Genomic DNA, 16,018 nt, shown 5'->3' with positions numbered 1-16,018 from the left:
CAAAAGATTTAAGAAAATTGTTAGATATCATTAAAAAGAAAAGTGACGAAGGGAGGATAGTGTGTGTGCTGCTGCTTTTTGACATATATGAGTTAAGTAGACAAGCAATGATAATGAATGATATGATTGCAATAATGTGCAAAAAAAGAGGACTGGAATTTGTTGATGTCTGGAGTGTGTTTGAAAGCAAAAGACAGCTGTATGCAAGAGATGGGTTGCATCTGAACATGGAAGGTCATAAGCGTTTGAAGAAGTTACTGTTTTCTGAATAAGTTGAAGTAATTGAACAGGGAAACTAAAATTGAAAAGGGTTGAGTGTAAGAGGGAGAAACTTATGCAGTAAATATATATTTGTTGATCCTTTTTCGCAGAATAATTTGAAGAATAGAGTGGATAAAAATCAGCATGGGACTACTGAAATCAGTAGAATGTATATCACTTCTAAAGCTGGTACAAGAACTAAAGGGAATCTGAAACTTTTGTATACTAATGCAAGAAGCATTCAAAATAAGAAGGAAAACTTTTTGGCATTAATCAGTGCAATCTCACCAAAAGTTGTAGCATTAGTGAAACTTGGCTGTCAACAGAAGATGTAGTTACTGGAATTGAATGTGATGGGTACAGTATTTTCAGGGAGGATAGAGAAGATAGAACAGGTGGAGGAGTACTGTTGATGATAGCTGATGAGTTGCAGCCAAAGAAAGTAGTATATCAAGAGGATAGACGTGTGAATGATAGTACATTTGTGAAATAGTGATCAACGCAACCAAATATACAGTTCGTTACTGCTATAGGCCAGAGTGTACATGGGATGATATTGAATTCATGCATCAGCAAATTAGTGCAATGAGTGCAGGGTTAGTGATTGTTATGGGGGATTTTAATTATGGTGATATCGATTGGAAGGAGGAAATATCACATGGCAAAAAGGAAATGGAATTCATACACCTTCTAAGAGATAATTACTTGAAACAGCATATAACTGAAGGGACTCATGGTGTGAGAGTGTTGAATCTGGTCATAGGACATATGCATAAGTAAAGTGTCTTCATTACCTCCAAATGGTAAGAGCGATCATGTGGTATTGACTTCGGAGGTTGCAAAATTTGTAGATTTCTCTCTTAAGAAGGGATATATACAGAACTACAGGTTAGGTAATTATAACAAGCTTCGGAGTGAGCTTACCGCCGTCCCATGGCAGAACATATTGCAGGGGAAAGATGTTAGCAGTGCATGGGATATAATCAGCGGGTATCTGAGGAAGGCAATATCAGAATGTATTCCCATGGTCAGGAAGACAATCAAGGTAGGTGTTAGTTGGATGAATAGTAGCATCAGGCTTGATCTGCAAAAAAAGAACATGTTATGGAGAAAGGCAATCAGTACACCCATGAGCAGTACAAGGCTCAAGCCAGAAAGGTTACCAGCATAGTAAGAAAAACTAAATCAGATTATGAGAAGACTAAGCCAAGGAGATCAAGGGTAATCCCAAAGAGTTCTTCCACTATGTGGCAAGTAAAAGGAAGAATGACTTTGGAAGGATAACCTTAGTGGGTGCTGTTGGTATTGAGGTGACCAATTCAGATGTAATAGTAGAGTTACTGAGTGATCACTTTTCATAAGTCTATCACCCAAGTGAGGATATCTCTGTACCTGTAGCAATAGCTGATGTGAAAATTGAAGTTAATAAATCAGAGGTACTTAGCATATTGCAGAATTTAAATGCAAACACTGCTGTAGGTTTAGATGGAACATCAGCTCGGGTGTTGCGTGAATGTACAAAGGAATTGTCAATGCCTCTTACTTGGTTATTTAACTTAAGTTTGAACTCTGGTATGATCCCTAGGGAGTGGAAGGAAGGAAAGTGGTTCCTTTGCATAAAGGTGGCTCTAAGACTGCGGTAGTTAATTACAGATCAATCACCATCTTGGGAGTGGTGATAAAAGTATTGGAAAAGTTGGTAAAATTTGAATCAGAATTCAAGAATGAGTGGATCAGAATATGATACTCTATAGGGGCCAACATGGTTTTGTTAAAGGTCGATCCTGCCTTAGCAATTTATTAACTTTTTATAATAGAATGACATCTGAGCTGGACAAGGGGAATGGCTACACAATGATACTTCTGGATTTTGCTAAGGCTTTTGACAGAATGCCCCATGGAATGCTGTTGTGCAAATTAGAGCAGATGGGGATGGATACTAAATTGGTGATATGGATAAGAGAATGGCTGATGGAGAGAGATACCAGAAAGTAGAGTAAGGAGTAGCAGAGTCAAGGATGAAGCAGGTGACCAGTGGTGTGCCTCAGGGCTCTGTGTTTGGGCCATTATTGTTTAATTTGTACATAAATGATATAGGAAATGGCTTGAAGGGAGATATTCAATTGTTTGCTGATGATGCAAAGTTGGGTAGTGCAATAAAAAAATCAAGCTGATGTTGAGAGTTGGCAGGATGATTTAAATAAGCTGGAAAAAGGTGACGGATGTCAGTTCAATGTGGAAAAGTGGAAAAGTTATGCATTTTGTGGATTAAAAGATTACCAGATGTGTACCACATTGATGGAATGGTACTCCAAGAGATTGATGAGGCTAGGGACTTTGGGGTGTTGGTGGATAAGCAGATAAAGTTCAGAGGTCACATTTCTAAGGTGGCCAAGATTGCACAAAGATTACTTGGTTATTGAAGAGCACACTATCATCCAGAGATAAAGAGGTTACTATTGATACTTCCACATTTGGATTACTGTGCTCAAGTCTGGTCACTTGGATTCCTTAGAAATGAAGAGGTTGTGAAGAGGGTTCAGAGGAGAGTGACTAAGTTGGTAAGTGATGTAAAAAATGCTCCCTACATTGATAGATTGAAAGCTTGTGGATTGCAGAGGTTGGTTGATAGGCAGAGAAGAGGGGATATGATAGAAACATTTAAATTACTAAAAGGTTTTTATAAGATTGATGCAGGGGAAATATTTCAGCTGTGTGATAGTGATGGAAGAACAAGAGGTAATCCCTGGAAATTTAGGAAAAGTGTGGTTAACAGGGGTGTGAGAACTAGATTTTTTGCTTGGAGGGTGGTGAATGAGTGGAATGCATTGCCTGACTCAGTAATGAGTTCTTCGTCTGTAAATGCATTTAAGAAGAGGTATGATATATATTGTTTTGATAGTTTGGGTCTCTAAATAATAATAAATTTCCAGTGTAATAATAATAATAATAATAAATGGAGCTCTCCTTGAATGGGTAGAACAAACAACGTGTCAAATAAATTTTGAGGTAAGAAAAACAGTTTTACTATACACTGGCAGTCTATTTAAGTAAAAGAATGATAAATTCTTGACATTTGCTGGTCTAAAATGAGTACATTTCTTATGCTGGAAATCTGAAACTGCATATGAATTGTGTCAATCATCATTACAAAACATGCTTGTTATAACCATTACTCACAATATCAGTGACAAGTTAAATCTATCTCCTATCTCCATTTTCTAATTTTCAATAACTTGATAAAAAATGGATTAAAAACATGAAAAGTAATAGAGAAAAAAACAACATAATTACATTGCTAGATGTTATTTGCATGAATATGCTTGTATAAACTACAATACACTTAATATTAAAGAAAATTTATTTGTCATAATTTTAAAACATGCATTTAATACTAAACACAGTTTATTTTTCTGTAATCAAAAACAATAATAATTAATAACACAGTTTCAATTAGCCTTTTATAAAAATAACAAAAAACATAATGATGTTATGTCAGTTTTTAAATCGATCCAGCCAACCATTGTTACATACAAAATAGTATGTAAATTCATCCAACTTGTGTATGTAAATTTTTTCGCTGGAGTCTTCAAGATCAGATTGTCTATGGAGAATCCAGTGTTCCTTTGTGTAGTCAACCATTGCATCAATTTGTAAGCTTGCACTGACATTTGTAAGCTTGCACTTTCTAAATTTTTTTGTTTTAGTGATGTTGTTTTCCAGTGCCAATATATAAGCATATTAATTCTTCAACAATGTCAACATGAAGAGGACAAGGAAAACGTTTTACATACTGCAACATTTTTCACAATATATATGCATATATGCAAGTATACTTGAGAAACAGTTGAAAAGAATTGTAGAAAAAAAGCTTGGTGAAGAACAAGCTGGATTCAGGCCAAATAGAGGCTGTCAGAATCAGATCTTCACTTTACAACAAATAGTGGAGAAATCATGGGAATATAACAAAGATCTGTATTTAAGTTTCGTCGATTTGGAAAAGGCATATGACAAGGTGCCAAGAGAGAAGCTATTCAATACGCTACAGTTATATGGTGTCAATGGGGCATTATATCAAGCAATACTTAGTCTTTATTTGAGTTGTAAGTCTGCAGTTAGAATTGAAGGAAGTACGGGAAGAGAAGCTATTCAATACGCTACAGTTATATGGTGTCAATGGGGCATTATATCAAGCAATAATTAGTCTTTATTTGAGTTGTAAGTCTGCAGTTAGAATTGAAGGAAGTACAGGAAGATGGTTTAATGTTAAATCTGGTGTGAGACAAGGATGTACATTAGCCTCTCTGTTATTCATTATCTATATGGATCACATTATGAAGGAAAGTGGTATTAAACATGATGTCAAAATTGGAGATGTTAATGTCAGCTCTTTGCTTTATGCGGATGATGTTATACTTCTAAATAAATCTGCTACAAGTCTGCAAGATTCTCTGACTAAATTGAACAGCTGTTGTAATAGATATGGTATGAATGTCAGCAATAAAAAGACAAAGACAATGAAAATAGGCAGAATCATTGAGAATGTCAACTGTGTTGTGAATGGAGAACCTGTGGAACAAGTAAAACATTTCAGCTATTTAGGCACGATTTTTCGTGAAGATGGTAAATTAAATATAGAAATAGACAACAGAATCAGCAAAGCTGGTATGGTAGGAAGTCAAATGATTAAATTCATATGGAATAAGATAGAAATTAGTCGGAACACTAAATTAGCTGTATACAAGACAGTGTTCAAACCAGTTTTAACTTATAGATCTGAGAGTTGGGTCAGAAGTAAAACACTTGACCAAAGACTAGAGACCGCAGATATGAGAGTCCTGAGAAAGATTAGAGGCGTGAACAGATGGCATCAATGGCAATATCATATTAAAAACGAGGATATTAGGAAAGAACTTGACATTGTCAACATCCAGGAATGCGTTAGCAGAGCTAATCTCAGGTGGTATGGTCACTTAAACAGAATGGGCGAAGAAAGATTAGCAAAACAAGTGTTCTCTGCCAGGTTGGCAGCAAAATGACCCAGAGGAAGACCAAGATATAGGTGGATTGATACGGTACAAAGTGTCTTAGACGATAGAAATATAAGATCTGATAATGTTGGAGTCTTGACAAGTAACAGACTGATTTGGAGGAAAATTGTAGATAGGAAGTTAGTAATGATGTAATTTTTTCATGTAGTACTATCATATCCTGTACACCCCTTGAGGGTACATGGCAGGAATTTGATGATGATGATGAACATTTTTCACAACACATTCTAACTCAGGAATAATTCTGACTCGTTTCACAAATTGAGAGACTCTTTTATAAACATCTTTCTGACAGAGGAGTTCGTTTTTAACTGATTTACAGTCTCAGTAGTGTTTGGGTAAAGTGAGGAATGGGAGATTGGAGGCTAGAAGCTGGAGAGGTAGGTAGTGAGGGAATGGTCCCCAAGGACAAGATTAGGTTATAAATTGGCGTGTAATCTGGTGGTCTTAACAGCTAAGTCACTCCTTAAATTTTTGTCTCTATTCCAAGAATTACCTGAGCAATTAATAATGTTTATATAGTAACTAAAATTTGTATGACATATACATGCAGTATGTTCATTATAAAAGTGAGCGATTGTATTGGAATATGCATAAATTAAAATCATTATGGCTTTTTTTTTTTTTTTTTTTTTTTTTGCTCATTAGAGCTGTGATTTCATTTTAATAAGTTACAACTAAGTTCAACTGTACTTTTCCAAGTACAGTTGAACTTAGTGAGAGGGAATGTCTGACTAGCAAGTCAGTTCAAACTTTTAGTTGAAGACATCATAACCATTCTTAGCACCTTGAATGGAATTCAAACCCATGTGACTGTATTTAGAGCCTGTGTAGCTCAGTGGACGTGGCGTTTGCCAACCATGGAGCTTGGCCGCACGAAGGAAGATTTGGTTTCGAGTCTAGTCGGCGACTAGAGGAAATTTTTCTAAGCCTTTTTTCGACCGGTTCCCGAGTTAGTCGATCTCTGGCATGGGCAAGCAGGTTTTTCCTCCCGGAAACTCGGGTTTTTCGTCCTGTAAACTCAAGAAAATCGACTGTAGAACCCACATTATTTCAGACATTAAATATATATTGTGTTAGGGTTAGGGACCACGAGATGGCAGCACATTTGAGCCACCTCTCTTCACTGAGTACCGCTTAATTAGTGATAGCCTTGGGCCATCTATCTCTGATTGGTACCAGTGGAGATTGAACTGCCCACTCAGTCTCCAAAAGTTAGATAGGGCTAAATGGCCTCGCCTACTCCCATATACGGGAATAAAAAGGCATTAGCAGATTTATTTTATTTTTTTTTTTTTTTGTGACTGTATTTTTCTGAATTCACTCTCTTGTCACATGCAGCAGAAATGGCCTGAAAAATCTGAGATCTTGCTTTACAACTTCCATAGTTATCATTTTAAGTTAAAAGTAAAATATGTTGTTTTGATTGCAGCTAAACAATTTGCTTATTTCAATGTCTTCCTTACATGAAAATGTAAACATCTGATTGATAATATAAAACTTACTGTGGCTGACTTGAAAGACCTTCTGTATGAACAGCAGCAGCTAATTCTTCTTCAACATCATCACTATCTGAATCAACTATTGTTGCCTCTTTTGAGGTCTGGGAAATAATAGTTTTTCCAAGTAGCATCTGATAAGCAGATGTTGCTAAAATATAAAATAAAAGTTAGGATAAGATTAAACTCAAGTGTTGAATTCTCCCTTAAATAAGTTTTTGCTTAATGTAAATGATGTAGCAGTAAACTAAAACATGTAAACAAGTATATCAGTAATATGAGAAAACTTGAACACTACCTCACAAACTATGTTAATATAAGTATTGAAGTGGCACCATATTGTAGAGAAACCTAAATTCGCACATCTCAATAGTATGTGGACTCTCTTTTGACCCTTATCACAGAACCTGTCCTTTCAGGCATACTCACCAGTAGTTTGTGATGTCATTTTGGACCATTCTTACTTCAACACGGGTCCATGTTCCATTGTTGAATGTACTGATCTGTCTTGTCTGTAAATGATGTTCTGGTTGTCCAACTGTGTTTTTCATGTTGACATTGGGACTTTGTGAAAGCCAGTCCAGTTTTTCCATATAATCTTTCTTAAATATCACAAAAGCACCAGCAGTATGACACTGTACATTGTCATGCCGAAAGAGACATAAGTCTGTTTCACATCAATGCTAAAATATAGGAAGCATTGCATTATTCAACAGCAATGGATGTTTGTTGGCATTCATCCTTCCAGATACTATAACCAAAAGATCTAAGTTACCGGGATAGGCAATTCATAATTAGGATAAGCTTGAGCATAGCATATTTCCCAGACACCTGACACATCCAACTAAAAAAGGCTGTAATGTGATCCATCACTCCATATATACATGCTTCTACTACTAAACTGAACCTCTGCAGAATCTTTGAACACCTAGTTGATCATTTTCACATTGGCCAATAAAATTTCCCTGCCATCCTTACAAGGAGTCTTCCTTTTGGTGTCACCTGAGTTTTCTTGTGCATCTCTCAGTTGAAGTGGCATTTTCATATTTTCAGTGACTAATAATGTTACCAACAGTTGATTTTTTGATGATGTAGTTTTTCCCAACGATACGAATGGAAGACCACTAATTCTGTATCACATAGTAACATTTTTTTCAAAATCTGCAAGTTCTTCATGTGCCAATGAGAGTATTACAGATGTATGGTGGAATCAAGGAGTATATCTATTTGCCTTATATAGCAATAGAGGCCACATACAATAACAGAAAGATTTCTGATACTAATTTCAATGGGATTCTCAAATATTTGACAATCACTTAATTGTTACGTGCATTATTTTTACACTTCAGTTTTTTTTTTTTTTTGGTGATGATTGTATCAGGCTATCTTCTTCAGAAAATAACTGAAAATCAAAGACTTTATATAAAAAGCTGTACCAAACAGAGAAAATAATAACTAACACACCAAATGTCCAGATTCAAAAGTTCAAACCATAATGGTTATGCAGTTAATTGTAGAATATGCCATCTCATGATTAATACGAAATATTTCCATCTAGCTGTTATACACAATGCATGCACTATGGCAAAAAGTCAAATTCATCATCATTAATGAACACAAAGAAAGTTCACTACTGTGATTCAAACACATTTCATCAAAGAAGTTATTCTTGTAAAAAAAAGTTCCACAGAACTTTGAATCACAGTAGTGAACTTTCTTTGTGCTCATTAAATCATGCATTCTTGAAATCAAGAATGTATGATTTCAAGTAGAAAGTTAGTACAAATTCAAAAAAAAGAATTATTGGAAAGCTTTAAGAAGATTGTAAAATTACTGATATTGTCAGAGACATTGGAATCTCACATGGCATTGTATTCAGGCTGCAGCAGCATTTCAAACCAATAGAATGTGTTCGATGTTTGCTAAGAGACCTTCACTCTACCATGGAGCATGAAGACAGATTTTTGGTTATAACAGCAAAAGATAATCAATGAACATAGCAGGTCAGCTTGCAAGTTAGCTGCATTCAAGCACAGCTACATGGATAACTCGACAAACTGTGGTAAGGCATCTGCAACCAGCAGGGCCTGTAGTCTGAATCAATTTATCTATAGCTCACTGTAGAGCACGTTTTCAGTAGTGTTGTATCTATCCATAAAAATTGGACAAGACACCAATGAGCTAATGTATTCCTTACAGATGAGAGTCATTTTAGTCTTTCCTTTGATTCTAGACAACATTTGACCCGGCATGAAGGTGGCACTGCTTACCATCATGGAAACGTTCTTGAAAGGGCTAGATACAACAATGGTCAGGTCATCTCATGGGAAGGCATTATGCTTGTGCTGAAAAAAGAGATTATAACTGGTGAATGATATTGCAAAGAAGTTCTTCAACATCATGTTCAATTGTTCCATGGTGCTGTAGGCAAAGAATTCATTTTTGTGGATGATAATGCAAAATCATATTAGCTCATACATGATATTACATGAGATAATTATGACATGCAGTAATGAGTAACACAAGGTGAACAAGAAAATTGCCACCTGGATGAATGTAGTGACCTGTAGAGGAATACACAAAACATATATGCATCTCAATTTTCTTTCTAAGAAGTAAATAATACTAGTAGAACTGATATAAATAACTAAAAACACAACAAAACTAGCAAAATTATTAAGACTTACAAGTTAATGGCACTTGTTTCTCAAAGAAACTGTCATCACTGAGTTCAGCATCACTAACTGAGATTTTACTAGAAAGATCATCTGGAATGCAAATCGCATATCTTAGTACATTTTAGGAATATATATATATATATAGCAACAGTAATTTTCTTTCTTTCTTTTAGAAAACGAATGAGTAAAATTCATAGCTTTTATTCATAGTTCATAGCCAAAAAAAAAAAAAAAAATCCACACTTTTTTCAGTAATTCCGAATAAAACAATATCGAAATGAAAACTTTCTTTATCAAATCGAAATTATCAAAACAGGTAGAATCTCTGCTTTCCAAACTGGTCTGAATCTCACTATGGCATAGATGCCTGTGAATGGATTTAGATATAGAAGATTTTCAATTCTGAAAGTCTGAACAAATATGAAAGCACACCCAAACTTAACATCACCAGAGTTAAAGATCGGTACTATCAACATAAGAAGCCTGAATGGCAAAGAAATAGAGCTGGCTGAAGAACTGGATAAGTACCAGATCAACATAATAGGGTGACTGAAACAAAAAAGACAAAAACTGGTTAGGTCTTTCTGAGCAATAAATACAAAATGTTATATTCAGGAAATGACAATCAAGGAAAAGAAGGAGTAGCCATAGTATTCAACACAAAATATGATGCTAATCTTTTTGAATGGCAGGCAGTCTCGAGTCGAGTGATGTGGGCAAATATCAAAATGGAGAATTGGACAATGAGACTTGTTTGTGCCTATGGTCCCACAGAAGGTTCTACTAAGGTAGTGGAGGAATTTTTTGATGATTTAGAAAAAGCAACTGACGCAATGAAAAAGGAAAAGTTGGTCCTTGTTAGGGATCTAAATAGCAGAGTAGGAAATGATTGTCAGACATACAAAAATATTTTTGGAAAATTTGGAGAAAAGAGCAAAGCTAATAATAATGGCAAATATCTCTTGGATTTCTGCTCAGGACATGGACTGGTTATTACTAACACCATGTTCCAACATAAAAATGTGCATAAATTCACATGGAGAGAAGAGGAATAAGAAAAGTCTCACTGACTATGTTATTGTTGATAGTGATGTTTTTCCTTGGTGCAGGACACCAGAGTGTATACAGGATTTGAAATTGGAAGTGATCACTATTTAGTCTTGAGCAGGATAAAATTGAATTTCATATTGAAAAGAATAACATGTAAGAAAGTTTTAAAGCTAATAAAAGTTGAGCAGCTCTCAGATGTGAACTGTAGACTAAAATACACAAAGATTATTAAAGAAAAAATGAAAGAGTTTGAGAACAGGAACCAAACCTTGGCGATTCAGTGGCAAGCCTTCAAGAAAATCCTCTGATTGATTCAGCCAGAGAGGCATGTGGTGAGGTTGTCTGCAAGGATAGAAAAATCAGAACTCCATGGGTGGACACAGGAAGTTAAAGATGCAGTGAAGGAAAAGAAGAAAGCATATCAAAAGTTACTGGCAAATAAGTCAGCTTTTGCTCTTAGAGAATACAGAGACAAATGTAAGAAAGTGAAACACTGTAAAACTAGTTAAACAAAAAGTCATGGGAGGACTTTGGCAAGAATATAGAAAATAAATATCAAGAAGGTGGTAAGATATTCTGGAGTTTGTTGAAGAAGCTTAGAAATGGAGGAAAGTGCTGTAAAAGGAGTTAGAGATGATAAAGTTGACATGAAAACAGGAGAAAAAGATATCCTTGAAGTATGGAGTAATTACTTCGAAAAATTGCTAAATGAAACAAGCAGTGATAGCACTCAACAGGCATACCGTCAGGAATACATATCCATACTTGAAGTAGAAAAAGCCATCAAAGGCTTGAAATATGGAAAGGCAGCAGGAGTAGATGATATTCGACCAGAAATGCTGAAGTATGGTGGTATAAGTCTTACAGTGGCTGCACTGCATAGTTCAGAAAGCCTGGACAGAGGGACGAATTCCCGATGATTGGAGTAGAGCTCTCATAGTACCCATATATAAAAAGGGAAATAAAACTGAATGTGAGAATTACAGAGGTATTTCCCTACTGAGTGTTCCTGGCAAGATCTATGCAAGTGTACTTGAGAAACAGTTGAGAAGAATTGTGGAAGAAAAGCTTGGTGAAGAATAAGTTGGATTTAGGCCAAACAGTGGCTGTCAGGATCAGATCTTCACATTACGACAAATAGTTGAGAAAGCATGGGAATATAACAAAGATCTGTATTTAAGTTTTGTCGATCTGGAAAACACATATGACAAGGTGCCAAGAGAGAGGCTATTCTATAGGCTACAGTTATATAGTGTCAATGGGACATTGACACTATATAACTGTATATAGTGTCAATACTTAGTCTTCATTTGAGTTGTAAGTCAGCAGTTAGAATTGAAGGAAGTACAGGAAAATAGTTTAATGTTAAATCTGGTGTGAGACAAGGATGTACATTATCCCCTCTGTTATTCATTATCTATATGGATCACATTATGAAGGAAAGTGGTAGTAAATATGATATCGGAATTGGAGATGTTAATGTCAGCGCTTTGCTTTATGCGGACGATGCTATACTTCTAAATCAATCCGCGACAAGTTTGCAAGATTCCCTGACTAAATTGAATAGATATGGTATGAAGGTCAGCATTAAAAAGACAATGAAAAATAGGTAGAATTGTTGAAAATGTCAACTGTGTTGTGAAGAGGGAACCTGTGGAACAAGTAAAACATTTCAGCTACTTAGGCATGCTTTTTACTGAAGATGGTAAATTAAATATGGAAATAGACAATAGAATCAACAAATCTGGTATGGTAGGCAGTCAATTGAATAAATTCATATGGAATAAGAGAGAAATTAGTAGGAACACTAAATTAGCTGTATACAAGACAGTATTGAAACCAGTTTTAACTTATGGATCTGAAAGCTGGGTCAGAAGTAAAACACTTGACCAAAGACTAGAGACCGCAGATACGAGAGTTCTGAGAAAGATTAGAGGCGTGAACAGATGTCATCAATGGCAATATCATATTAAAAATGAGAATATTAGTAAAGAACTTGACATTGTCAGCATCCAGAAATGCGTTAGCAGAGCTAATCTCAGGTGGTATGGTCACTTAAACAGAATGGGCGAGAAAAGATTAGCAAAACAAGTGTTCTCTGCCAGGTTGGCAGGAAAACGACCCAGAGGAAGACCAAGATATAGGTGGATTGATATGGTACAAAGTGTCTTAGACGATAGAAATATAAGATCTGAAAATGTTGGAGTCTTGTCAAGTAACAGACTGATTTGGAGGAAAATTGTAAATAAGAAGTTAGTAATGATGTAAATTTTTCATGTAGTACTATCATATCCTGTACACCCCTTGAGGGTACACGTCAGGAATTTGATGATGATGATATTTTCAATTCTTGATGTGAAACTATCAACCAGTTTATTGAAAGACTGAAATGGCTTGTCTAGGATTTCTAAATTATCTGATTCTCAGCCCAATTACAGTAGTAATGTGCTATTGGTTTATAGCATTAAATAAATTTCAATTATTTGAAACTAAATTAAATCTAAATTTCAATGGATATTAACCTTTCATGGACACAAATTTCAAACTGCACAAGAACAGTTAACCCATATGTGCAATCAAATACATTAATTCAATATCTAAAAAATTAATTTACGTTTGCCAAATGGTTTGGCAAAATCAACATATAATGAATCCTGGCAATTGTCATCAAAGCCATTCAGAATAAAAAGAAAAGTAAATTCTATGATACATTAATTTCGATAAATACAAACTAATGCTGTATTTTAATAAATTAAAAGCAAATTTTAAGAAAACAAGAATGTAGTGATTACCTTTTTGTATGATAGGAGGTTTCAGGTCCTCGGTTTTCTGAGAAGAATTATCCACAAGTGAAGTCATTTCTTGCATTAGTTTACTTTCTTTTGCGCTGTTTTCTTGGAGTATTACTGATGGATGTTTATTATCTGATATAATTTTTTCTGCAGGAAGTTCATCACTTGCTGATTTCTTATCAGTTGGGTGTTTATTAATTTCAGAATGTAATGGTGGGAAATCCTTACTACTTGACTGAGAGCTCAATTGTGCTTCATGCTTGTTTTTATGTTCTACTACAGAAAATTGAGTATCTTGTTGTGATTGCTTAGGCTCAATGTCTGATTTATAAGTCAAAGAAAGAGATTTATCAAACACGACATGTTCATTTGTCTCTGGGATACCAGTGCTATAATTCATTTTTCTTGCTATTATTTGTTCATCACTTCCATTTTTCTCACTATCACTGTCTGCCTTTGGTTTTTGAGCATTATTTCCGGTGTCAGAAATTAATATGGATATTTCATTTTTAACACTTCTCATTTCTCTTTCCTTCTGGTTGGAAGAAACCACTTCATCAGATACTTTGTGGGGAGGTGATTCTCTCTCCCCACCTAAGGAACTAATAAATTCTTGCCTTTCTAAATTGATTCTGTCTTCCTTACTGATTATTATGCCTTCTGAAGATGAAGTAGAAATAGATACAGCTGATGATGAGGAAGAAGAGGATAATGAAACTGATGGTGAAGACTCATTTAATGTCAATTCAGAATCAGCAATATACACTTTCATATTTTTTGTTTGCCCAATGCTTGAGAGAGAAGATGTGCTTTCAACTGCATTTGCAGGAAGGTTAAGATTAGCTGTTTTGCTTGTAGAGATGGTTTGTTCTCTTAAAGATTTGATGTGATGCACATTAGTTTCTTCAGGATATAGTGAGTAGCTATTTTCTTCTTTAGAAAGATTAGCCTGTATAGAGGTAGGTATTGTTTGTTTCACATTATGTAGCCTTTTAGAAATATATTCATAATCAGGTGAGAAAGGAAAAGAATTACTTCTGAACTGTCTTCCATATCCAGTTTCATTCTGAGTTCTATAATGGTATCTATCCAATAATGGATGATTCTGTCCTTGCACTCTGGAAGCTGAATTTGAATTGCAAACATCAGTTTGAGCTTTAGACATTCTTAAATGCTCATTTGTATGTAACCTGGGACTAGAAGATGTGGATGCACCACACACATGACAAAAGGAGCATTCAGTCTGCACAGAAATTTCATGAAAAGTTTTTGTATTATTATATTCATACAATGGATTTCCATTTTGTTCACTGTTAAATGATTGGTTTTGTTGAGCAAGAAAACTCTGATTTAGCCTCGTGTCAGGTAGAGTTATTAAAGACTGCTTTGCTAACCTTTGAAAGGATGTTTCAGTGTTAGTATCTTTAGGATATAACAAAGACTCAGAAGACTGTTGCATTTTTCTGATTGGATCAGTGGAAATTGACATTTGGATATGGGTCTTTTGAAAAGGTTGATAAGTTGGTGAGTTTTGGGAATAATCTCTCTGCAAAAAAAAAGATTAAAAAAATAGCATTAAAATATCAAATTCTTATAATGAAAAGTTTGGCAGTAAATGAAACAACATAAATCTGTTTTATTTTTACAAGTATCTCAGACTTAGTACAAATAGATCAAAATGTGCTAAAAGGAGCTTAGCAAAAAATAATTTCTCTCTCTCATTATTATATATAATAGGGAAATCAGCTTTTGATTAATAAGAAATGGAAAGTTTTCCATGCCAGGCAGAATGATGCCAATTACTCTTTACAGAAAAATACACATTGAGAAATAAAAGCAGAGAGAGAGAAAGACAAAGAAGAATGCTGCTTCTGAAATATCAGGTATGTTGCAGTAATCTAAGGAAATGCAATTCATTACTAAAATACTAAAATATTTGACTCCCATGGCATTTTTAAGACTATCAATGCATTTGGACCTTCTACTAATGGTTCTCGTGTGTGGGGGGGGGGAGGGCTCTTCTCGTCAGTTAGTCTGTTTTACAGGATGAAAAACCTGACTTTTTCATCCTGTAAAAAGGGGAAAACTTGCCATCTCTGTTTCAGATCAGCTCACCTGCAGTTGTAAATGTTTGTATAAAGATTGATTATCTAGATAGGATTTGAACTGAGATCTTTCAAAAGTTGAAGTGCTGGTCCTGAGCATCCCTGCTAAAATTTTCAAAAAAGGAAGTGCAGAACTTGAGCACAAGCTTCCTGACATTAAAGATGCTCTGATAAGTCAACTTATGACAATTATTGGGACACATCTCTGTTGTTTATTACTTTTTTACATCTTTCCATAGTCAGTCTTTCATCCATTCACAGAAAAAAAAAAAAAAAAAAACAGGAGTGAAGCAAGACTACTATCTTAGCATCCATACTATTTACTATCTTCATTGTAACAATTCTTTATCTTTAATGGAAGGCTTCCTCAGGAGTTGAATTAACTTTCAGGATAGAAGAGAAACTTTTGAACCTTGATAAACTCTGATCCACAACAAAGACAACCAAAATGTCACTTGTGGAACTCTAGCATGCTGATGATGGTGATGTCATTTTCTCTCATTCTAAAACCAAACTTCAAATCACTGCTGATAATTTCAAAGCATATGAATAAACTGACTAAAATGTAAACATCAAAAAGAT

The 16,018-nt window shown here is 35.0% G+C and overlaps 1 protein-coding gene across 2 annotated transcripts in view; it reads right to left on the bottom strand.

Moving 5' to 3' along the window:
• The window catches only part of LOC150102248 (uncharacterized), a 113,051-nt gene that overhangs the window by 64,961 nt on the left and 32,072 nt on the right, over positions 1–16,018 (bottom strand). For both annotated transcript variants that reach the window (XM_090399272.1, XM_090399273.1), the window contains 3 exons: positions 13,332–14,877; positions 9,499–9,579; positions 6,818–6,962 (listed from right to left, as the gene is read on the bottom strand). In XM_090399272.1, coding sequence (XP_090255398.1) covers positions 6,818–6,962; positions 9,499–9,579; positions 13,332–14,877 — 1,772 coding nt within the window. The remainder of the gene's footprint in view (positions 1–6,817; positions 6,963–9,498; positions 9,580–13,331; positions 14,878–16,018) is intronic.

The sequence above is a fragment of the Typopeltis vanoorti genome, chromosome 10 (genome assembly GCF_054136105.1).
Source record: "Typopeltis vanoorti isolate ZY-2024b chromosome 10, IOZ_Tvanoo_1.0, whole genome shotgun sequence".
Classification (NCBI taxonomy): domain Eukaryota; kingdom Metazoa; phylum Arthropoda; class Arachnida; order Uropygi; family Thelyphonidae; genus Typopeltis; species Typopeltis vanoorti.
Note: the sequence above shows the minus strand (reverse complement) of the source record. Positions and strands in the feature narration are given on the sequence as shown.